The 25,295-nt window shown below is 52.2% G+C and overlaps 1 protein-coding gene across 1 annotated transcript; it reads left to right on the forward strand.

The window, feature by feature from the left end:
- Nucleotides 1-25: 25 nt before the first annotated feature.
- NPTX2 (neuronal pentraxin 2) lies at nt 26-10,885 on the forward strand. The gene is made up of 5 exons (XM_045460407.1): nt 26-659; nt 2,229-2,445; nt 6,402-6,646; nt 8,321-8,500; nt 9,432-10,885. Exons 1-5 carry the CDS (start codon nt 234-236, stop codon nt 9,657-9,659), a joined length of 1,296 nt encoding a protein of 431 aa, XP_045316363.1. The 5' UTR covers nt 26-233; the 3' UTR covers nt 9,660-10,885.
- Nucleotides 10,886-25,295: the final 14,410 nt, after the last annotated feature.

Here is a 25,295-nt window from a genome sequence, read left to right on the forward strand (position 1 = left end):
CTCCCTCCCCCCCCCAGCTTAAGAAAGGGCGCGCGGGCCGGGTAAGAGCAGAACGCTGCGCCGGGCGGAGCGAGCGCGTTGTGTTAGGCGGACGGTTCCACCGGCTCCCGCGCTCTAGCTGCCCTCGAGCGGCGTGCCCGGCTGCAGCCCGCCGCGGAGACGCCTCCGCCGCGCGCCCCGACGGCGCCCTCCCGCTCGCCCGCAGATGCTGGAGTGAGCGTTGCGGCGGCGGGATGCTGGCGCTGCTGGCCGCCGGCGTGGCGCTCGCCGTGGCCGCCGGCGCCCAGGACGGCCCGGCGCCCGGCAGCCGATTCGTGTGCACCGCGCTGCCCCCGGAGGCGGCGCGCGCCGGCTGCCCGCTGCCCGCGATGCCCATGCAGGGCGGCGCGCTGAGCCCCGAGGAGGAGCTGCGGACCGCGGTGCTGCAGCTGCGCGAGACCGTCGTGCAGCAGAAGGAGACGCTGGGCGCGCAGCGCGAGGCCATCCGCGAGCTCACGGGCAAGCTGGCGCGCTGCGAGGGGCTGGCGGGCGGCAAGGCGCCGGGCCGGACGGCCGCGGGCAAGGACACCATGGGCGATCTACCGCGGGACCCCGGCCACGTCGTGGAGCAGCTCAGCCGCTCGCTGCAGACCCTCAAGGACCGCCTGGAGAGCCTCGAGGTAGCCGGGTGCGGGGGTTCTGGTGGGGGGAGGATCCGAGGAGAGGGGCAGAGGCTGGGCGCAGGGTCCTGCCTGCCAGCCTGGGCGGGCCCGGACGCGGGGCGAGCTGCGGTTGGAGTCAGGGGAGGGCTTCTCGGTCCTGCTCGCCAACTTACTTGGGTGGCTCGCAGTCCGCCCCCACCCCGCTTCCTGTTGGAAGGAAGGGGTTAACTCCCTCCCCGCGTGCCGGGACTGTCCGCCGGGTGGTCAGTCACTTCCCGAGGTTCCAGCGAGCGAACCTCTAACCTCTTGTAGATCTCCGAGTCCTTCGGAGCCGGACGCGCTCCCAGAAGCTGTGCCCGGTGATATGAGGTTGCCGCGTGAGGTCAGCTGCCCTGGGCGTCCCGTGTTCTCCTTTTATAAATCAGCTCGTGCTGGACCCGAGCGGGCGGAGACCTGAGGGTCTTGCCGGGGGCGATCGCGGGCGGGTCACGGGCCACACCAGTTCGCGCCTTGGAGGAACCCCGTTAACTTCAAAGACACTGTCCACAAATTGCGACCTTCTGAGGTGCCCTTCCAAAGGAGAAGGAACCTTACTCCGTGCTTTCTTGGAAGGCGTATGCAGTTTGGAACTTTGAAAGAAATTCTCATGTAACTTCATTTTCACTTTCAAATCCTATTTAAGAAGCGTGGATGTTTCTGTTGGAAACGTTTACCAGAATACTTATTAGGGAAACTAGGTTTCAATTACAGGTGGTAATTATTGCAAAATTATTTGAGGATTTCCCGCGGCATGATGGCTAAATGTAGTATTTTCAGCATCTGTATATTCCCTGATTCATGATGATTAACAACAGCGAACGTTTCTAGTCACTAAATATGCACCAGTCGTGCTAATTTTAACCCTTACAACAGTCCTTTGAGGCAGATCCTACTGACTGTATTTTACAATTCGGAATGCTTTAGAGAGAGGGTACATAGCTTGCCAAGGATTCATGGCTAGGCAGTGGCAGTGTGCCTCCAGAGCCAACATGATGGTAGAGGAGTAAAATAAAGAGGAAGTGAGGATTTAGAAACAGCATTAAAAGCAGAGATTCCTGGAATTCAGAAGTGTCATGTTTTAGAGCTCTCATTTTCCAGTAACATCTCTGGCAAGCATGGTTATTCACCTTTTTGCCACATGGGAATTTGGAAGCTGTTTTCATTTCTAGATGAAGGCTCATCAGCTTTGAGTACCATTTGATAAGCAATTTTTTTTTAGTCGTAGCTCTGTTGCAGTCTTAACCCAAGAATGGTGGATAGTGATTAAAATTTTGACTTTTTAGCAAGAGGAGAAAACCAGCTTTCTGAGAGAGAAAAATGAAATTCCTAAGTTTCAGATATTGCAGCAAGGTAATTCTTGTTTGACTTTGAAATCCTTTCCATACAAAAGAAGAAAAAAAGCATCAGTGAAGTGCGCCCCTTGGCACGGTTTAACACTCCCGTTTGGGAAGCTTCTCCCTGTGTGGTTGGGCTTTTAGAGCTGCGTTTCACAATTTCTGTCTAAATGGCCTTAATACTTCTTCACGCGTCCCTCTCCCCAACTGGAAGCACCAGCTCCGAGCGAACGTGTCCACCGCGGTGCTGCCCGGCGACTTCCGAGAGGTCCTCCAGCGGCGACTGGGGGAGCTGGAGAGTCAGCTGCTGCGCAAGGTGGCCGAGCTGGAGGACGAGAAGTCCCTGCTTCACAATGAGACCTCCGCTCACCGGCAGAAGACTGAGAGCGCGCTGAACGCTCTGCTGCTGAGGGTGACTGAGCTGGAGCGAGGTGAGTTCTTGGCCGGCTCCTCTGTCGCCCTCTGGCTGACGTCCCTCCCAGCCCTCCACCCCACTGCCTTGGTGTTTGGCTGCAGGGTAAGGGCGGCTGGGCTCCAAGCGGGGCAGAGAGGCTAGCCCCGCAGCGGTCTTCCTTCCCCATTTACACATCAGGCCACTAGGGCCCTTGAGGGAGTGGTGGCTTCCAGACCCCTCTGCCTGCTGACTCTTTTTGCGCTTGGTTCTGCGGCTGCTCCTCCCACATCGTCCCCGAACCTGCCCGTCCTATGTGCGGAAAACCGCGGGATTCTTTACCATTCCAGCAGCGCTCCACTTTGCCTTCTCCGTTTCTCAAATGAGACGGGGTCTCTTTCAACTTGAGGCGTCTCTCCTGGTGCACAGGGGTTTAGGGTTTCTGCCTGAAGGTTGCCCGGCTTCACAGCCTTGTTGACACGTCTTCGACTTGGTGGAGACTGAAGGCGCCGATGGCTCCTGGGAGCGGCCTGGTTTCCATCCCTTGCAGTTGGACCCAGAGTGTCTGCAGTGATGGGGCACTGCGTGGGGATGGCCTGTGGCTGGCTGAGCAAATAATAAGTGTGATTGAGGATGGTCCTGCCAGGAATCAGCCCCAACCCTGGCCCACTGGCGTTATGCACGGATACGCTGTGTAGCTTGCCAGGCACGGTGGCCAAGTTGCTACAAGGATGTAGGTCGATAGAAGGCTGCCGAGTTAGTGTGGAGTAGTGCCAGGCAGTGTGCTGGACACGTCACACCGGTGAGACAGGACTTCTCTTACACCCGTGACACCAGTGAGAAAAATGCTCCAAAGCTTTCAGCCAGAGGTGTGTTGTGGGGGGGGGGGGGGGCCCGAGGTGGGGCCTGGGCCTTGGCCACACGGGAGCTGCCGCTTTGTCACCGTCCCTCCCATCCCCAGCCTCGTTCCAGCACCCACACTCTCAGTACGTAAGTTCTGCAGAAGCCCTCGGAGCTCTTCTGGCACAGAAAGGAGGGCCATGTCCTAGCTGGAGCCCAGTTCTGCAGGCCAGGGCCCCTGACTGGCCTTCCTGTAGGGCCCCCAGGACCTTGACTCTAGAATTCTTCTGTGTGCTCCACCCCGTTCGGGCATGAGTCTTTCGAGGAAAGTGGTCATTTGCTGACCAGTTTGTCTCCTGGGTAACTTTGAGTTTGTATCTGTCCTGTTTGTGATCAGTCTAAAGGGGTAGATAAACTCCCAGTCCCCAGATAGACCGTGAGTGGAAAATATAACGTGTTCTTCAGAGCATCCTGCTGAGCCCCGAGGAAATGGACCTCAAGCATGTGCAAAGTGGGGGCTTAAGGGGTCTCTGGCCCTCGGTCCATCATCTCCTGCCCATTAAGTGCCTGTTCTGGGCCAGACACTAGGCTGTGACTTCCACATTCTGTGACCCTTGCAACAACCCTATGAGGTAGGTATTAGTGATGGATGAGGGACCGAATCAGATGCTTGCATCCACGTGTCCAGCAGATTGCAGAGCTGGGGTTGAACTTGGTGGTGACCCCCGCAGATGAGAGGCTTGGAGGCTGTAGCCTAGAGTAGTGTGTGGGCTCTAGCCCTGTTGAGCAGCAGGCTCCCCAGAGCCCAGTGGTGAGCATCCAACCCTGAGTGCCCCCTGGACCCACGGATGCTCATTTTCTTTGTTGTGGGACCTGCTCGTCTGCAGGGGCCTCCAGAGTGGGGGCCAGCCAGCCAGGCACAGCCCGTCTCAGAGTCTGAGTAAACCTTGCCACTGGGAAGAACACTTCTCTCTTTGGCCCCCACTGCCCCCACCCGTTTTCACTTGTCTGCCACCTGCAGCCTCTGATTTATTGGTCAGGCCTTTTAATGCCTTAATTGGTTTTAACTAAGTTTCCTCTGAACCTCCAAGCTGTTTGATATAAATAGAGGGCACCAGCTTTCAGGGTGTGGGCCCCCTCCTCTGCCCCTCGGCTCTCCCAGGTCTAATTAAACCTATCTGTTGTCACCTAGCTAACGATATTACCGACACTGAGCCTTATTAAATCAGCAAGCCTGCCCACCTGCCGGGATAGAAGCTATTTCTCTTTATTAGATAACCATGCCTTCATGAAGAACACGGCCGTTTGCAGACTAAATACTAGGGGCTGCACGTAGTTAAGGGAGGACTGCCACTCCCTGCTCTGTCATTCATTAGCTGTGTGACTGAGGGGTAAGTCACCTCGCTCCTCTGAGCTTCGGTGTCTCGGCTGCACAACCTGCAAAATCAGGAGTTGGGGCTTTGTAGTCTCTTGATTTTGCTTCAGCCTAACACGGGGTGAGCCCCGGCCTATGCCCTGCCGGGGGCCCCCTCGCCTTCCCCGGGTGACCAGGTCTTGCCAGCCCTCACCAGGTGCTTAGCAGCCCCGAGGCCTGGGAGGTCAGGACAGATGAGGCAAGAGTACACAATCAGCCGATCCGAGTAAATAGTACCCATGAGACCCAGAGTCTAGTGTTTCTCTGCCGCCTGTTCCAGAGAGGTTGAAAGGGCGATGCTGAGCCCTATTGCCTTTCTGTTTAGGTCTTCCTTGGTTCTATAGTTCACACCATGGCATCAAAGAGCTTCTTATGCGTTATATACTATGAACACAAATGAATTGGGGGCATTGTAGTGGAGAAGGGCTCATCCATTCTGGCTTGCGTTCTACAGAAGGGGCTGATTCATCCACCAGAGACACAGGCAGTTTGGCTCCGTCGGTTTTGGGTCCAGAGAGCCTGGCTGTTTCTCATGGTGACGGAGTCCTTCTGACCCCTCGCGGATGTCTAATAAATACTTGTCAAATGAGCGAAGGGTGTTCGGGCTTCTTCCCTGGCAGCTTCTAATGCCCAAATAAGAGGGAAGCTTTTGCCCTGACAACTCACAGGGTTGGGTGGTACCCCACAAACTTCAGAATCTGTGATAACCAGAGACCGGATCTTGCCTTCCATGTATTTATTTTTGTTGTTAATTTTGGGATTAAATCAAAACTATTGGAAATTACTTAGACCCCGTGAAGAGTACCAGTTGCTTTCAAAGATTTTGGAAACCCCATTTACATGGGGACAGTCAGGGGGTCCTCATCAGTCCCAGGTGGACCCCAAAGGCTCCAGGCTCTGGCGAGGTGTGCCTAACCTCAGCGGGGAGGTAAACCTCTGTATTTCTCTGCCTCCCACTGGTTCCAAACCGCAGGAAATGGTCAACAGATGCAGTCTTCTCTTGAGAAAAGGGCAAATCATGAGCAAGGTGGTCCGTGTCAGGGATTTAGTCCAAAAAGCCACTTCTCAATTAAGTTGTAGTGTCCAAACATGGCCGTGGACTCCTTTGCCTGGGTGGCAGTGATTCTTTAGGGTGAGAAGTGACAGGGACTTGACAAGTGTTTACTGAGTGCCCAGGTCCCTGTTAAGACTTCCTGCCTCCAAGTCCATCAGGGTTCCAACCCCGCCCTTGCTGAAGGAGCCAGGATTTCAAGAAAATAGCCGAGGAAGGGTTTTCCGGCTTAATTTAACCAGAAAATTATTTTTGTTAAATGTTTGTTTTTGAAAGAGAGACAAAGATAGAGCATGCGCGGGGGAGGGGCAGAGAGAGTGGGAGACAGAATCTGAAGGAGGCTCCAGGCTCCGAGCTCTCAGCACAGAGCCCGATGTGGGGTTTGAACCCATGAACTGTGAGATCATGACCTGGGCCAAAGTCTGACGCTCAACCAAGTGAGCCACCCAGACGCCTCTAACCAGAAAATTAAATCCAGCTTTCCTCCTTCCTCCAGCTTTTAGGAGCAGGGAGGTTCTTGTTTACTCCTGGGTTGTAGAACTTTGAACAGCGGCTTCCCAGTAGCAGGTGCTCTGGGGCTCAAGGGACCACCAGTCTGGGGGAAGTGGGGGCCCAGGAGAGCAGTCGCTCTGGGCTGCACCAGCGGGGAGCAGGCTAACGCCTCGCGGCCTCTCTTCTCCACCCCCCCCAGGCAACAGTGCGTTCAAGTCTCCTGATGCGTTCAAAGTGTCCCTCCCCCTCCGCACAAACTACCTGTACGGCAAGATCAAGAAGACGCTGCCTGAACTGTATGCCTTCACCATCTGCCTGTGGCTGCGATCTAGCGCCTTGCCGGGCATCGGCACCCCGTTTTCTTACGCGGTGCCTGGGCAGGCCAATGAGATTGTGCTGATAGAGTGGGGTAACAACCCCATTGAGCTGCTCATCAACGACAAGGTGAGGCCTGCTTAGACTGCCACCTTCCCCCATCACGGCAACAGTCAGGGTGCTGCAGAGTCTGACAGCCAGCTGCTGTAGGGCTGTCCTTCTTGGAATGGTGACAGACTCAGCCCGGCCTAGGGCAGGAGGGGTGGGCGGCTATGGCTGGTGGAGATCCAAGGTGGGAGTCTGGCCTAGAAGCATCTCAGGGTCCAGGCCAGAGGTCATCGAAGGAACAGAGCTGAGGTCTCTCTGGGCCAGCCTGAATCGTCACTGGCCCTTGGGCCAGTCAGTGAGGGCTGTTCTCCAGGGCCATGCTGATTAGGGGAGGGGGAGTGTGTGTGTGTCTTTCTCTGTGGAGGATACTTCTCAGCATATCTTTTGGAGGTGGTTTATTGAGATATAATTTACATACAGTAAGACCGAGAGTTTTTAGCATACAGTTCGACCACTTTCGACAAATGCATGCAGTGTGTGACCGCAAGTAAAATATGAAAGCGTTCCATCACTCCCCCCTCTCCACACACAATTTCCTCATTCCCCTGCGTAGTTAGCTTCTGCCCCTACCCCAGCCCATGGCAACCACTGATCTGTTCTCTGCCCCTATAGTATTGCCTTTTGTAGAGTAAATATCCTTTTTTAATAGACGGGCTGGTTTCATCGTTCAAGAGCATGATCTCCTCGAGAACTTGGCTCTGGGCATCTGTGAGACCTCTAGGAGCCCCACTTAAACTTCCATTCTGAAGGCAGACTCAACATAGCCAAAAATGTGTCCTCACATCCTTGCTGGAGCTGAGCACTTGAATGGCCTCTCTGGCTCCCTGCTGCCTCTACCCTGGCCCCTTACCCTGCTTTTATTACTGAACTGCCCTGGGTGGGGTTTGTGTAAGTGGGAAATGGCGTGGAATCTCCCTGCCAGGCTCTGTCTCATGGTGACCATGTTCCTGAGCCAGGGATTAATTGTTCTAAATAACTCTCTTGGACACAGGAGGGCCCAGAACCTTGTTTTCCTTTTGGGTTCGGTGGCATGTAAACAGCCAATTCCCAGGAGGAAGCGCCAGGTTGCTAGGATACCAGCAGTAACAACAGGACAGTTCCTGGTTGGGCTGGTCTGTGGTGCTCACAGGATGCTTGCAGGCGACCATGTGGGTCAGAAATGCCCTTCCCCTGGTTCTGTATGGGGGTCTGAATGTGCAGCCTCCCCCTCCCCCCCACCCCAGCACACACTCCCACGTAATTGTAGGCCTTTGGTTTTCTGCACAGGAGGACACACACAGTCCCCAAGTGCCGTGGTAGAATTTGAGATCCTGCCTCGAGTGTAGACGCCTAGTCTGATTGTTTTCCAAAGATTCCTTCAGGTTCTTCAGCACGAGGCATTCGGGCCGAGTGTGGCCAGGCGGGGGCTGATTCTTCACATCTGCTTGGTCTGCGCAGTGTCCCAGATTCTCAGCCAAGCCGGGGACTGAGGGTGTCCAGTTGCAAGCCGGGCCACCGTGGGGTTAGGGGCATGTCCCCAGGCTGTCTCTTTCCTCTTGAGTGTCTGTGTTTCGCACACACACAGACCGAGGCCCTGTTTCCCACATAGCAGAGAAGGGGTAACCAGCTGGGAGCAGCACGATCTCTGGTCCCTGTGCGCATCAGACTCCTGGGAACCCCATGGGGGGGGCCTCACCTGCATGTTGCTGCCTACAGGTTGCACAGCTGCCCCTGTTCGTCAGTGACGGCAAGTGGCACCACATCTGTATCACTTGGACAACACGGGATGGCATGTGGGAAGCTTTCCAGGATGGAGAGAAACTCGGCACGGGGGAGAACCTGGCCCCCTGGCACCCTATCAAGCCAGGTGGGGTGCTGATCCTTGGGCAAGAACAGGTAGGTGCAGGGGATGCAGGATGGGGTGTGCTGGCCAGCCACGCATCACGAGGCCGCGCCTGCAGGCTACCCCCTACCCCCACAGCCCTCCCAGCTGTCAGCCTGCCACACCTGGCCACTGTGGTGTGATGGCCACCTGGGTCCATTCTGTCTTATGACCTGAGGGGCCAGGGGCGGGGGGACCCAGTTGTGGTATGGTGGGTCCAGATAGATTCCAGAATGGAGTCCACCATAGGTGGGTAGGAGTGTCCCTGAGCTCATGCTGCCATGGAGTGACCATGGGTTCTCTCTCTAGGCATTTGACCTCTGCTGGGCACAGCACTGATTCAGGGTGCCCGGGGCTGATATGGCATCTTCTGGGAGCTGCTGGCTCAGTGTCGTGGGGCATGCCTGTGTGATGCTCAGCCCCTCGGGGGAGCTAGGGGTGGGAACGTGACCGCAGAGGCTGTCCTCACTCCCTGAGACAGAGGAAATCTAAGTTGCTTGTCTGCTCTTGGACAGATAAAAGTTGATGTTTGGGTCTGTGTTTGAGGTTTGCTGAAAGCCAGGGAGTAGAGACCATTTCCTTTGAGAGCTTTGAGTCTGGGCCCATCCTTGGCCCACTCCCTGCCTCACTACCCTGTGACTTCCCCGCTGGGAAGGGCTGGGAGTCTGGAGACCCGGGTCTAGTGTTAGCTTTGGGACTTTGGGCCAGTGTCTTTCCACTGTAGCCTCGGGGTAGTTTGGCATGTCCTAGAAGTCTGGTATGTGCAGGAATCGGGTCAGGGAGGGAGTGAGGTCAGAGTTGGGGGGAGTCGGGAAAATGCTTCAGTCTCCCCCTCCCCCTCCTCACTCTGCACCCCTTCCCAAGGCCATTACATCCCTGGAGATTTAGCGGGCACGTTTGCTTTCTGAACCTGTGCCGATGTGGTTCTGTTCCCCCCCTTCCCAGGACACTGTTGGGGGCAGGTTCGACGCCACACAGGCATTTGTGGGGGAGCTCAGCCAGTTCAACATATGGGACCGCGTCCTTCGCGCACAAGAAATTGTCAACATCGCCAACTGCTCCACAAACATGCCAGGCAACATCATACCCTGGGTGGACAACAACGTTGATGTGTTTGGAGGGGCTTCAAAGTGGCCCGTGGAGACCTGTGAGGAGCGTCTCCTTGACTTGTAGCTACCTTCTTCTCTGTCTAGGGACCTGGGGCTGGTGTCTCCTGTCGGAAGTGCAAGGCCACCTGCTCCCCCAATTAAACTGTGTATAGAGCCCCTGCCACAGTGGCCTGGGGCCCCCAAAGCTTGTTCCCAGGGAATCTCTAAGACTGAGGCTCTGTGGCAGCACCTGTCACTGGATTCTTTGTTCCTTCCCAAGATTTTGTTGTGTCGAGTAGGGAAGAGGCCCTGAGTTGCAGGTGGGAAGATACCTGACTTCCTGCTGGGGGTGGGGGGGATCAAGGTCTTCGGGGCCCTGTTCAGAGCCCCTACAGTTGCTAGTGAATCACAGCCTTGCCTACCCTCCCGGATCCTTGGTGTCTCACGTGCGCCTTCTGTCTGTCCCCTTTCGAGGCCATGTGGCCATCCCACCCGAGTATCTGTGTCCCTTATGTATCGAGTGTATCCTGCTGTCCGCTGATCACGCAGCAAAGCAGCCCCCACCACCCGCGGAAGGGCTTTCTCTTGGTGTTCTTTCCGCTGTAAGGAACCCTTGAGCTTGAGGAAGGCAGGCTGCCCAGACAATGCCCTGCCTTCTCCAAGGTGGAGGGGGCGTCACTGCCTCTAGAGGGGGCTGGGAGCTGGAACTCAGAAGGGCGTTCTGGAGAAGGGCCGCGGCAGCCTTCCATGCCCCTCTGTCACCTCTCCCTCCGACCGATGCTTTGATAGGATCATCGCTGGGAATGGCTTCTCTGAAAAGCCTCTTCACTCCTCTGGTGCCAAACGTTCAGTTGCAGCTTCTACAACCATCCGGTGTGGTTAGGGGGATTTCATTTTTTTTCCTAACAGAAAAGAACAGCCATTATTAGCAGGCTCCCATTTTTGATGTTTCGCCCCACTGTGAGGAATGTGCTAGTTTTCATTCACGTTGATTGCTATAAGCTGTGGACTGTCTCAAGGATTTCCCCCAGAACTTCTTCAGGAAAAGGAAGTCATTCGGCCGATAGTTGCTTAGTGACTCCAGGCTGCTTAATTTATTGGACAGAGGATAGTAATTTATTTTAAGGACAAAGTGGTAAAGTGGGGGAAATTTATAAAGTTAAATATTATATATTTTATTTTTCATACATGTTTCAAGTGCGAATTGTGGAAATTCCATTTGTAGGACCAAGCTGACATGCCCATCCCAACATTGTATGCTATGAGAACTCTTCGGATGATGGAATTCTGATTAAAGTGCACTGGAAGATGCCTCCGTGTCTGTTTGCTCCAGGTCTGGGGCTGAGGGTGGGGGTGGGGCTTTGCCACAGTCGGCACGTCCGGGGCCTGTGTGTCTGTCGGGCCTGGGGGCGCCGAGGCGCAGCACTGACCCCTTCCCTCCTCGGTGCCAGGTGCGGACTGCGGACGCCCCACGGGCTCTGCCCTGCCTCCCCGCCTCCAGCCGGCCCCCCGTTCTCTCAACCAGGAATCGAGCTTACCTAGAGGTCACTGAGCAACCCGTCCCAGGCATGACCCCTGCTCACCACCCACTCTGTGTGTGTTCATCAGATGTCTCACTTACCCCTCCTAACAACCCCCTGAAAGTGAATCCCGATCGTAGGTGACTATATGGAACAGTTGAACGGTGACTTGGGTCACACGGCTGGTTAAGGGCAGAGCTGGGGGTCAAGCAGTCCTGAGACCCTGGAGGCCCTGCCCCTGCCGTGATTACCCTCGCGATGGCGTGGTTGACCGGGAGCCGTGGCTCGCCCAGCCACCCAGCATCACGAGTATTGTGTACTGCTTATCGCTCGCCCAGGAAGAATCAAATATCAAAACTCGAAACCGTTTCTACTGAACGTGTGTTGCTTTCATGCCATTGTGAAGTCAAAAACTTGTGAGTCAGGGACCATCTGTACACTGAAAAACTACAGAACACGATTATTTTTTTTTCTTTTTTTTTTTGATAGAAAATTATAGAGGGAAATCAAAGAGAATCTAAATACATGAAAACGTATCTGTGTTTATAGATCAGAAGAACTAATATTGTCGAGATTGCCATTGTGGACACGTGGTGGGAAAAATTTGGTTCAGATGTCAAGTCCGATGACACTCACATACTCCTGAGAGGGCACGAAAAGGTTTATTAGATCATGAGACTAATAACCGAATGGGGGAGATCATGGTGGTACCCACATGGGTCCGAAAATGGCTTGAGAGAACAGAGAAAAAACTGGCTTGGTTTTTTTATGGTGGTTAGTGGGTAGGGCCAGAGCAATGATTCTTCCGTGTAGTTCACACACCTTACTGGTGTCAAAGGAAGAGGAATTTAGGCTCTCCTGTTACTTGTCCAGATGTGGGGAAAGAGGGAGAAGTGAGGCTTAAGCGTTGTCAGCAGTCAAACATCAAAAAGTGTAGACAGACACATGATTACAGCGCACCTCAGATGTTCGATGCCTGAACTGCACCATGTTGCATTTAATTAGATTTGAACTTGTGTAAGTCGTTGTGAGGTCTGTAGCTTGAGGCTGGTAAGAATTCTGGAGGTAAGAGTCCTGTCGAATGCCTGTTCGGGGGCCCAGAATTGTGTATCTTGAGAGGTACGGTGAGTATCTCGACCCCTGTCAATAATATCTAGAACTGTGTAGGAGAGCAGTATCTTGGTGAGGTCTTGCATTGTGGCTTTCATAAGTAGAGAGACTCGTGTGATCTTGATTTATATTTTGGGTATCTGTGGGACAGGACATTCCCAGAGTTCTTTACCCCCAAAGGGGCAACCTGGCTCAAGAATCTAAAGACGTACAGATGGGTCAGTTGTTGGCCAGGGCCGCTAGTGCTAAGATTACTCTCTGAAGTTTGGCCAGTTGTGCTGACCCTTGGGTCCTACTATCCTTCAGGAACATCCTGGGTGAGGGATAAAAAACATTAACTCCCCGAGGAACACTAGCAGGTGTCATGGTGGTAATGCCATCTGAAAAATGTGAGGACTCCCTTTGCTGTTTCCTTAGCTGACGGCAAGGGGCTCCTCAGGTGGCCAAGGGGTCTGGGAGCAGGGTGACGTCCTCCAGCACCAGGACATCTGGCAGGGGACTGAGGACAAGGAAGGCCACCCTCTGCCGCAGATGAGCTATGCCAGAGGGTCCAAGATTCGCTCTGTTATGTAGCAAAAAGGCCTTGGTGACTGTGCTGAGCTTGTTGCTGGGATGTTGGCTTTCATGGCCCAAGACATATGGACAGCTGGGCATGGGAGGCCTCAGGCCAGGGCCTGTGACAGTGACTGTTTCCGGAATCACATAGTATGCAACTAGCAATTGCTGCTCTAATGGCATGTAGCATGAGGCCAAGGAGTCTCTTGTATTAGAAGCCCATGAGTAACTTAGAGTGGTCCACAGGCTCTGGGAGGCGTGAGAGGGGATTGCTGAAGCCTCTGTAGTGAAGCACCCTCTGGGGGCACTGTTGGGAATGCTCGTGGCATTGCAATCTGGACAGATTCTAGAGCCTTTTATTGTGGGGGCCCCACTTGAGGTGGGCGATTTGCAAGTAACAGCACAAGTGAGCTTAATAAAGTCTGTAAATGCAGATTGCACTGCTTCCAGAACCCAAGAAAGTCCTAGAAGAGGTTAGGCTTGTTTTAATGTTGAGGATATGGAGAGACAATAGCCATTTTTTGGCAATGTCCGAGATGGGATGGCCTTCAGTTTACCAAACAGTTATTGGGAATTTAACCGAGGTTTAGGGGTCTTGCAGTGAGAGCAGGACAATGATCTGCTATAATTGCATCAAGATACAGGATTCAGTCTGCGACACACAGATAAGTGTGGGCCAAGGCATATGACCCAGGGCCACTTTAAGGAGAGAACCAACCCCACGTTCCTGTCTAAAATGCCACTTACCTAAACTTCTGATGCAAGTCAGTTAAATCCGTAACAGTGACTCCCAAGCTGGTGTGCAGTTGGCTTGAGGACAGGGAAAGGACACTGGCTTGGTGTTTTTACAGTGGTTAGAGGGTGGGACTGGGGTGAGGTGTCCATGTATAGTTTGAACTTCTCACCTGCACCAAGGGAGAGAGCACCTGGGCTCTCTCATCAGTTTGCCCAGGTGTGGGGCAGAGAGGAAGAGGGAGGGAAAGGCAGACATCAAAAAATGGAGTCAGAGGATTTCCTTGCAGTGACAGTACCCGCCAACTGGATCTACAGATTTAACACCACCCCTATTAAAAACCAACTTGACTTTTTCCAGAAATTGGCAGGCCAATCCCAATCCCAGGTGGCTCAGTCAGTAAAGCGTCCGACTTCTACTCAGATGATCTCACGGTTTGTGAGTTTGAGCCCCGAGTCGGGCTTGGGCTCTGTGCTGACAGCTCAGAGCCTGGAGCCTGCTTCTGACTCTGTGTCTCCCTGTCTCTCTCTCTGCCCCCGCTCACTCTCTCTCTCTCTCTCTCTCGATCTCTCTCAAAAATACATAAACGTTAAAAAAATGCAAGAGACCCAGAATAGCCAAAACAATATTGAAAAGAAAGAACAAAAGTTGGAAGACTCCTACTTGATTTCAAAACTGACTACAAAGCTATAGTAACAAGATTGTATGGTCCTGGCTTAGGGACAGATGTATGGTTTAATGGAAGGGTTTCAGAGTCCAGAAATAAACCTATACTTTTATGGTCAGTTGATTTTTGACAGAAATGCCACGACCAGTCAGTGGGGGAAGAAGAGTCTTTTCAACAAATCCTGCTGGGATAGCTAGATATCCACATGGGGGGAAAAATGAAGCTGGATTTCTGCCTCACGCCATAATATAAAAATTAATTCAAAATAGATGAAAGACCCTACATTTAAGAATTAGAACTATAGGGGTGCCTGGGTGGCTCAGTTGGTTGGGCGTCCACCTTTGGCTCAGGTCATGATCTGGTGGTTTGTGAGTTAGAGCCCCACGTCGGGCTCTGTGCTGACAGCTCAGAGCCTGGGGTCTGCTTCAGATTCTGTGTCTTATACGCTCTCTGCCCCTCCCCCTCTTGTGCTCTCTCAAAAATAAGTGTGAAAAGAGAAGATTTAGAACTATAAGCTCACAGAAGAAAACATAGGTGTAAATATTTGTGACCTTGGATTAGGTACTGATTTCTTAGATGTGATACCAAAAACACAAGCAACCAAAGGAAAAATTAATAAATTGAATTTCATCAAAAGTAAAATTTTTTGTTTCAAAGAACACTGTTAATGTGAAAAGGCTACCCAGAGAATGATAGAAAATATTTGCAGCTATATATCTGATTTTAAAAAGCCTAGTATCCAGAATATGTAAAAAACTCTTAACAACCCAGTAACAAAAATGGACAAATAATACATATAAAAGTGAGCAAAAGATTTGACTAGGTCCTGCTCCAAACAAGATATACAAATGACCAATACCACATGCAAAAATACTTAATATCATCAGTCATCAGGGAAATGCAAATTGAAACCACAATGAGATACTATGTCACATCCGCTGGGGACAGCTGCAAATAAAAAATAAGTAAATAACACATCTTGGAGAAAATGCAGAGAAACTGGAACCTTTGTACATTGCTGGTGGGAATGTAAAATGGTGCATACACCTTTGGAGAAAGCGTTTTGTCAGTTCCTCAAAAAATTAAAGTTACCGTATGACCCAACAATTCCACTCCTAACTATATACCCAGGAGAACTGAGAACATATACCCACACAAAACGAGTACACAAATGTTCACCGCAGTGTTATTCATAATAGCCAAAAAGTAGAAACAACCCAAATGCCTAGCTACTGATGAATGGATTAAAAAATTGTGATACATACATACGATGGAATACTATTCTTTAATACAAAGGAATGATATAGTGATATACACTCTAATATGGATAAACCTTGAAGACACTATGCTGTGAGTGAAAGAAACCAGTCCCAAAGGACCACGTCTTATGTCATTGATATAAAATTTCCAGACCAGGCAAATTTATAGAGACAGAAAGTAGATTAGTGGTTGACGGGGCCTGGGTGTAGGTGTGGGGATAGAGGGAAATGGGAAGTGACTGCTAACGGGTATAGAGTTTCTTTCCAGGGTGATAAAAATGTTCCCAAATTGGGGCGCCTGGATGGCTCTGTTGGTTGAACATCTGACTCTAGATTTTGGTTCAGCTCATGATCTCATGCTTCATGAGATTGAGCCCCGCATTGGGCTCTGCACTGACAGTGTGGAGCCTGCTTGGGATTCTCGCTCCCTCCCTGTCTGCCCCTCCCCCACTTATTCACATGGGTGCTCTCTCTCAAAATAAATAAACTTAAAATGTTCCCAAATTGATTGTGGTGATGGTTGCAAACGTCTGAATATTTTAATATCTACTGAATTGTACATTTTATGAGTGAATTTTATGGCGTGCAAATTAGATCTCAATTTTAAAAAGGAAAACGTGAGGTTTTGGACCTGGACAGGTGGTAGATGCCATTTCTTGAGATGGGGAGATGGGGGAGAGCAAAAAAGCAGGTTTGAGAGGGAGGAGACTCAAGAGTTCTGGTTTTGAACATAGATTTGAGATGCCTTCAACTCATTTCGGTGGAGCTGTCCAGTGGGCAATTGGGTTTTGCAAGAGGTCCGATGTGGAGATTAAAATTGGGGTTAAAAACATGGCTCCTACCAGGGTGATTGCCCACCCTCTGCACTTTTTGAGAGTAAATGTAAAGAAGCATTTGAGCTTATCCTTCAGTGGACGACAGGCTCCTCCACCCTGGTAGGAGCCGTACTCATGCACAAGCCAGTCTAATTCGACATGCATTTGTGGGTCCTATTTGGGACAGTATTTAGAAGGTTGGACCTCCTCTCACAGTCTGTTGTGAGACACAGTCAAACCGATTAAGCCAAGTAAGCAAATCATCGTCTCTGAAAGCTTATAGATGGCCAATGCTGGGGTATGGGCAGTTTCCATAGGGACTTGTCTGTTAATGACCCCTTGCTCCATATTCAGCGGCAAGCTGAACCCTCTCAACCACTGACCTTGACCTCAATGGCTCATAGAGCAGCCAGTTGACTCTGCCTGGGGTTGGCTTTGGGCAGTCATACAGAAGCCACTTGAGTGTTACTAGGGATTTCAGTAGGATAGGGAAGCTTGTCAAGGCCAGGATTATGTGTGTTTGGTTACGGGACTTTGGCCTTGACAGGCTGCTGGCCTATTGTTTTCTCAGGGAAGCACCGGGCAAATTTACCAGGTGGTTTTACTTCTCTCTACAAAGCAGTCCTGCTCTCTGCAGTTGTCAGTGCAAATATCCACGAGCACATTTTAAAACCCTGTTCAAGCAGAAATAAAACACAGAAGACTGCAGCTTGTGGATAGATTCACATTTCTTTGTCACTCATTATCATGCCCCAGAGAGCGTGTCCTGAGGGAATAATGCAGTCATATCCTGGCTTTCTGTGCTCAAGGGAATGGCATAGATCATGAAGGGTCTATATCTCCACTTGAGATTCAGGTCTTGCAAGAAATACCACGTCTATTTTCTTCCAAGACTATTTTGAGACATCCTATATACAACAGACTAGGTGTAATATATGTGTGCAGTTTAAAAATAATCCTAAGTGAACATTAGTGTACCAGCCACTCGGTTTAAGGAATATTTGTTCAGGGTCTGCTTTGTGCCGGATACTCTTCTAGATACTTGATAGATGCCAATGAATGAAAGAGAAAAAAAAATCCTGCCCTTGTGGATCTAACATTCTGGAGAGAGGAAATCAACAGTAACTCCTAGATGCTTGCATGAACAGATTATAGAATTTGTTAGGGGTTGGTGAGTGCTCTGGGAAAAGAACTAGTAGAGTGGAGTGGGGTGAATAGGAGTGTGGTTGTGGGGATTTCTCAGCAAGGTAGATTGATGGGGGACACCTGGGTGGCTCAGTCGGTTAAGCATCTGACTCTTGATTTTGGCTCAGGTCATGATCTCTCTGTTTATGGGTTCAAGCCCTGCATCAGGCTCCATGCTGACAACATGGAGCCTGCTTGGGATTCTCTCTCTCTCTCTCTCTCTCTCTCTCTCTCTCTCTCTCTCTCTCTCTCTTCTCTTCCCCCCCCCCCCCATAAATAAATAAACATTTTTTAAAAGGTAGGTCAATTAAGTAGGCTTTATTGAGAAGATGGTGTTTGAGCAAAGATTTGAAGGAGGTGGGAGTTTTGACCACACAGATCTTTTCTGCATGATCAGACTATGGGCTCATCTATGACGTGATTTTTTTTTTTTTAAATAATATGACACTTTTGCTATTTCTCCAGGATGGTGTGCGTAGCTGTAATTTATTAAATTTCACCACTGTGTAGTCTTTCTTGAATGTCCAAACCTCATTCATCTATTTGTTCCTTAGCCGATGAACTTTCTTGGATGGCAGATATCTACTGGTGCAACCTGCAAGAATTTTCCCCAGGGCTAATGCCTAGGAGTGCAGTTGCTGGGCTGAAAGGTAGGAACGTCTTCACATTTAACCAAATGTTATGGTTGGAAATGCATCTCCCCACCAAAATATGTCGAAGCCCTAACCCCCAGGATCTGTGAGTATGACCTGATCTGGAAATAGGGTCTTTGCAGAAGATGGAGTTGAAATGAGGTCATTGGGATGGGCCCCAATCCAATATGACTGGTATCCTCATCAAGAGAGGAAACTTGGGTGCAGAGACAGACAAGCACAGGGGGAAGACAACGTGAGGACACAGAGAGAAGGCCATCTGTAAGCCAGGGAGCACCTGAAGCTACCAGAAGCGAGGTGACAGGCCTAAAACACACACCAATCACAAATCCCATGTTGTCAACTGTACTTCTGGCCGCCTGGCTGTAAATTGGGTTCCCATGACCTGCTCCTTGGGTTTGGTAATTTGCCAGGATGGCTCCAAGAATGCAGGGAAATACTTCCATGTATTGGTTTATTATAAAGGAAATAGTAAAGAATAACAGATAAACTTCCAGGTGGAGAGACACACAGGGGAAGAGTCCCAAGTTTAGGAATTTCTGTCCCACGGAGTTGGATCGATGACCTTCCCGACACGTGGATGTGTTCATCTCCAAACCTCACACTTTGGGGATTTTTATGGAGTATTCATCACATAGGCATGACTATTAACTCCATTTCCAGCCCATCTCCCCTCTCCAGGGTAGAGCGATGAAATTTCCAAGCATCTAATCATGGCTTGGTCTTTCTGTGACCAGTTCCATCCAGGAACCCACCAAGAATTGCCTCATTAAAATAAAAGATGCTCTATCACCCAGGAAATTGACAAAGTATTTAGGAGTTCAGTTTCAGGAACTGGGGTCAGAAACCAATGTGTATGTATTTTATTATTTCATAATGCCTCATGTAACTTTTTGGGCATACAAAGCAGAAAAACTTTTTAAGTTTATTTTTGAGAGAGAGAGAGAGAGAGAGAGTGCACGCTTGTGTGTGTGTGTGTGTGTGTGTGTGTATGCTCGTGAGTGCAGGGGAGGGGCAGAGAGAGGGAGAGTATTGCAAGCAGGCTCTGCGCTCAGTGCAGAGCCCTCCTTGGGACTCACAAACTGTGAGTTCATGACCTGACCCCAAATCAGGAGTCTGACCCTTAACCCACTGAGCCACCCAGGCACCCCAGAAAAAAATTTAAACATATCGAATGAACACTTACAATAATTGTCTTAATGTCCTTGTCTCTTTATTTTAACATCTCTGTCAATTCTGGGCCTGGCTTCCAGGAGCCCTGCCCCACAAGTGCTCAGTAGTCTGGGGAGGAGTGTGGTCTGTCTGCCGTCTCTGACGTTGTCTGCCCCTCTGTCCAGACACAGTGGGATGACTGAGTTGTCTGCCCCGGGAGGGTGGCAGGCCTGACTGGGAAGGGCCTTCTAATGACCTTCTTTTGGGCACATGCTCATGAGGCCCAGCAGCCCCAGCCTGTCATGAGCTGGCCGGTGTCGCTGGGAGATGTGGCCACGCCCATGCCCTTCCCCGCGGGGAGCTGTTCTGCAGGACCAGAACCGAGGACTGGGTCTTCATTGTCACCCAGGGCAAGACTTCAACTGGTTCCCAAGCAGCCCATTAGAAGCGGGGCCTCTGGCAGAGCGGAGGAATCCAGGTGTGGCAGATAGAGTCTGTGCCCAGGAGGATCACACCATCCTGATCCCGGCCCTTGTCTGTGCTGTATGTGTGTGTGGGGGGGGGGGGGGGGGGGCGGGGGGGGTGGAGGGCTGAGCTCAGGTATCCCCACCCAGCTGCCTCTTGGCCCTCAGAGAGGAACTTCTGCCTGGGACCTCTCCTTACAGCCCACCTCCTGTTCTATTTTAAGAGTCTCCGGTGCAAGAAATAGGAAAAAAGGAATAAATACATATATTTGTGTTCCGGCAGAGAGAGGAGGCAGAGTGTAGATGGCTGCAAGGAGACTTTGAGAACAGTGTCTCCTGAGTAGAATCAGACTCACTCCCAGGTGGGCGAGGGTAGGGGCCGTTTACCTGTGGGGAAACTGAGGCAACAGACTTCCAGAAAAGCCAAGACTCAATCTCAGGCCTCTTAGTAGTATACCCTGCATGCTTGGTCTACACGTATTATTCTCTTGGTAATAGGATGTAATCTTTTTTACTCCCTAGGATATAATTTAAAAATAGATGCAGCCTTTGGCAGACTTACAAATCAAGGTGTGTACCTGGACCCGTTAACCTGCAACCCAAGGTGACAGAGACGGCGCGCAGGGAGGGCCCCGGGTCCCTTCTTCAGGTTTCTGCAGGAACACTGAGCCCCTCCCTGGCAGTGCAGGGCCACGGGCTCTGCTTCCCTGGCTCTCTCTGCTGAGACATACTTGGCAGAAACTGTCCACGTGCCTGGCACACCCCGAGCCCTGACCCAGAATGTGGCTAAGCCCTGAGCGCATCCACAGGGCAGCACACTGATGCCATCATTCACAGCCACTCAGCTGGTGACAGTTGGTCAGGGGGGCCTCATGCCCTGAGATGACAGCAGGGCTGGGTGGCTGGGTTCTGGGCTCTGCTGCACTTGCTGTGTGGCCTTGAGTAAGCCACTTCCCCTCTCTGGGCTATCTGGAATGTGGCCCAGAGATCGCGACATCCCTTTGTCCTGGAACCCAGCTGGAGGGGATATTTACAATAATCCCTCATGGGGATGTTCCAGGGGGCTGGAATTCATTTAAGCCACGTGGCATCCCTGAAAAGGCAGGCAGGTTTGTTGTTCCCATTTCACAGATGAGGAAAATGAGACCCAAGCAAAAGAAGGGGCTTACTGACACAGACGACGCCCACCCAGGATCTGGCCTTGGACATGCTGTCCTGCAGGCATATTTCACCCAGAGACTCGGGGAATAGGGGCATGAGGTGGGGCACGTACCCCTGGGTATTACTAGAGGCATCTGAGTGCCCCCTCCCCCTGGGGACCTGGGGACAGCCCCCAGCCAGCTGCGGGCACCCACAGCAAAGCCTCGTTCCCATATCCTCAGGTCCCTTCTCCTTCCTACCTGGCTCTTTCTCTCTCCTTCAGCAAATATTTGCTATTGCTCGGCGAGGTGCTGCCATGGTTACAGGCATCCCAGGAGCTAAGGGTCCAAGTCGGACTTTAAACCTCTTTAAAATTCAAGACCCAGAGTAAATAGCTGCTTCTCGAGAGCTCAGTCCTGCAGATGACAGTGCTCCCATCACTCCAGACTGCAAGGCCCTTGCCGGCGGAGGGGCTGAGAGCGGTGGAGGCGGGGCTCCAGGGTCGCATCAGGGCCCCACAGCCCCGGGTGGGGGAAGAAGAGCTTGAGGTCACGCAGGCCCCCTTATGGGGACACCCGGGCGTGGTTTCTGCTCTAAAGAGGTGCCTCCTCTGGGCAGCGGGGACCCAGCTTCCAGTGACGCCAGGGGACTGCGGACCGGGGCCTGAGTTCTGATCGGGCACCCTCCATCCCAGGTGTGAGCCCGGGGAAAATCTCGATTCTCTGAGCCTTTAGTTTGCTCATCTATAAAAGGTCAATTTAGCCCTCCAGGGCTTATTTGGAGGAGTGAAGCCTTCAGAGGAGGACATGTTTTCTGAGTAGGAAAGCGTGGTTGTCAGCGGATGGGAGGCCCAGAGGTCTGGTTCTAATAGATGCGAACGCCCAAGTTTCTCTGCACAACCTCTCCCCTGGGTGACTTGGGGCCGGGGACTCCTCCTCTCCGAGTTGCAGTTTCCTGCCTGTGTGATGGAAGAGAAACAATGCACAGCACTGGGTTGTTCCAAGAACTGAAGGAGCTAAAAATGCGTGTATCACTTATCTGTTACTGTGTAACGAATTACTCCGAAGTGGAAGGAAGGTCTGAAGCCAGGCAGACCTTTATTGTCTCCCCAGTTCTGTGGGCCTGGAATCCAGGAGTGGCTTAGCTGGGTGGTTCTGGCTCAGAATCTTGAGCTTGTGATTAAGACGCTGGCTGGGGCTGTGGTCTCTGAAGACTTGACTGGGCCGCAGGGGCCACTTCAAGATGGCTGTTGGCAGACCCCAGGTCCTCACCATGTGGGCCTCTCCAAAGGGCTGCTCGCGATGAAGCAGATCTGACCGCAGTGGTGTCTGTCGTAACCTAATCTCGGGGGACGTGCCATCACTTCTGCTGTGTGCTACACGGCTCCGAAAGCCCTGATGTGATACAGGGGCAGGTGGGGCTACTCAAGGCTGTGTGTTCAGGAGGTGGAGATCATGGGGCGCCATCTTGGAGGTAGGCTACCACCCCTGGAAAGGGCCCACCCAGTGCCCCAGTGTACGGGAGGAGATACAGTTGTTATGCAGCACTTACAATGACTTAGGTTGGAGAAGGGAATGCGGGAAAGATAACAGGCTGAGAACTAAGGCTCCAGGTGCCAGCTGAGACACGTTCCCTGGGCCAGGCAAAGAGACTCGGTGACCAGACTTACAGCGCCAGCAGGAGGGGCAGGAGGGGATCCCTCAAGGGGAGACTGGCGGGGGCCAGGCACAGATAGGGCCGGGACAGCCTCCGTCACTTACGGCCAGATCCAGGTGACACGCCACGGAGCAGACAGGCAGGCTGCGGTGGCGTGGACACCCTGGGCACTCTTGTCCTTGGAGCTTCCCTCTAAAGCTGCTTGTCCCATGCACACTGTGTCCACATGCACTGTGAAGTCTTGGGAGCAGCTCTGCTTGGCTTCTTAGGGTTTCTTCTGATATGAGTCTATTCCAGGCACCAGTCACTTTCGTGCGTTCTCCTGAGCAACTTGCTACTCACCTGTATTCCCGAAGCCTCATTCACCCTTCTTGGGATGAATTCAACAATCGCCCAAGTGCTTGGAAGATGCAGTCTGGAATGAGATTCTCTCCACATGCCGCCTCCCTCCCATCGCCCAGGAACCTACTCAAATGACACGGCCCCCAGAGAAGCCCCCGTCTCCAGGGCCCCATCTCTCCTTCCCTGACCCCTACCCTGCTTTGCCTTCTGCAGGGCACAGATGGTGCTGTGCCCATTACCTTGCATTTAGGATGGCTTGTTCACCTGCCGTCTCCCATAGGGCCGAGGGCTCCAGGAGAAGCTGGACTGTGTCTCCCCGCCTGGTTCTGTATCCCCTGAGCCCAACCCCGTGCCAGCACCCTGTAGGTTCTCACGAAAGTTTCTGTAGGAAAGTGAATGAAGGAGGAGAGAGGAAGCTGCCACTTTCTGGTGGGGAGCCCCTGCCATGCCCAATGGAATAGCCATTATATTTTGAGACACAGATGAGACCATGGAGCCTCCTGGCTCTGCAGGGACAGGCTGTGGGAACCCAGGGAGAAGGCAAGGAGAATGGGGAGCCTGTCTAGCAATTCAAGACAGAAATGGCGGTGGCTGAGCCAAGGGTGGTGGCAGGGGAATTGTCGAGAAGGGCTTAGCTTCCAGACTGACTCCCAAGGTAGGGCCGCCAGTGTTTCCCTGCAGGTTGGCTGTGAGGATGAGGGTTTGGGGCAGAGCCCGGGGTGTGCTGGTGCTGTGTGCTGACCCTGAGAATAGGGGCAGTGGATTTGGGGACGTGGCGTGGCCGGTGTGGGCGCTGGAGCTGGAGGGGTCTGTAGGCATCCAGTGGGGACAGGCGTCAGAGTCCAGAGACCAAGAGTCAGGCTGGGGATGGGAATGTGGGAGCTGAGGCGCAGAGATCAACATGAAGCCATACAGCACCCAGGTGCCCGAGGGGGCGCTGGGTCCTGAACACCCCAGGTTAAGAGGTCAGGAGAGCAGAGGAACTGAGTAGGAGCAGCTGGGGACAGGACGAAAATGCACAGTGTGGCATCCAGCACGCTTTGGGAAGGAGGGAGACAGGCGACCACCTGCCGAGTGTGCTGGGTTGAAGACCTACCGCCCCAAATTCATGTCCACGTGGCCCCTCAGTGTGACCTCAGTTATAGGGGCTTCGCAGTTAAGATGAAGTCATACTGGATTCGGGTGGGCCCTGCGTTCAGTGACCGGTGTCCTCATAAGGGGGAGACACAGAGACACAGAGGAAGGGGTGATGTGGTCACCGAAGTAGGGATGCAGTTACTAGCCAAGGAGTGCCACCTGTGAGCTGGCAGGGGTGAGGACAGGTCCTCTTCTGGAGCCTGCAGAGAGAGCATGGCCCTTCAGATACCTGATTTTGCAGAACTGGGAGAGAATAAATTTCTGTTGTTTGAAGCTGCACGGTTTCGAGGCGCTTTGCCCCAAGAAACGAACACAGATCCCTCTCTGTTTCCAGCCCACCCCAGGGGACATCCAGAGGGTTGTCCAGAGGGTTGCACCTTGACCCACTCTGCTTTGTCCCCTCTGTCCTCCTCCTACCCTGACACACCGCAGCCGAGACATATAGTGACTCTCTGTGGGGAGCCTCTAGATGAGACCTCTGTGTCCGGGGGGCCGGGGTTCGAGTCCTGCTCTGCTACTTTTTAGCCTTGCTTTGTCCTCACCTGACAAATGGGAGCAACAGCATCATGAAGGCCTGAATTCGCCCACAGAGGTCTGCCTGGAGGGCCCGGCACAGAGTAGGCTCTTAGAAATAGCAGCTTCCGGGGCGCCTGGGTGGCGCAGTCGGTTAAGCGTCCGACTTCAGCCAGGTCACGATCTCGCGGTCCGTGAGTTCGAGCCCCACGTCGGGCTCTGGGCTGATGGCTCAGAGCCTGGAGCCTGTTTCTGATTCTGTGTCTCCCTCTCTCTCTGCCCCTCCCCCGTTCATGCTCTGTCTCTCTCTGTCCCAAAAATAAATAAAAAAAAAAAACGTTGAAAAAAAAAATTAAAAAAAAAAAAAAAAAAAAAAAAGAAATAGCAGCTTCCGCTCCCCACCGTGCCCAGGTGGGGACATGATCTGTGGAATTCACCAGGGAGGATGAGCCCCGCCCCCTGCATCACAGGATGTCGTGGATGGAAAGAAGGAATGACAGGAAGACTGTTGTAGGTCTTGCTGCAGAGGAGAATCTTTGCGCCGGCCAGCTTTGGGGGTGGAGGTATGTCTGGGCTACAGTCTACCTTTTGGCACCAGGGGAGCACAACACGCCATACTCTTAGGGTTAACAGTTAAATACGGGATGCCCAGTAAAATCAGAATTTCAGATAAACGGCAAATAATTTGGTAGTATAAGTATATCCCAAATACTGCATGGGATATACTTAATGATACCAAGTTATTTGCCGTTTATCTGAAATTAAGCGTGGTGGGGTGTTTTGTGTTTTTATTTGCTAAGTCTGGCAACCTTTCATTTGC

Source organism: Leopardus geoffroyi, chromosome E3 (genome assembly GCF_018350155.1).
Source record: "Leopardus geoffroyi isolate Oge1 chromosome E3, O.geoffroyi_Oge1_pat1.0, whole genome shotgun sequence".
NCBI classification, from domain to species: Eukaryota; Metazoa; Chordata; class Mammalia; order Carnivora; family Felidae; genus Leopardus; species Leopardus geoffroyi.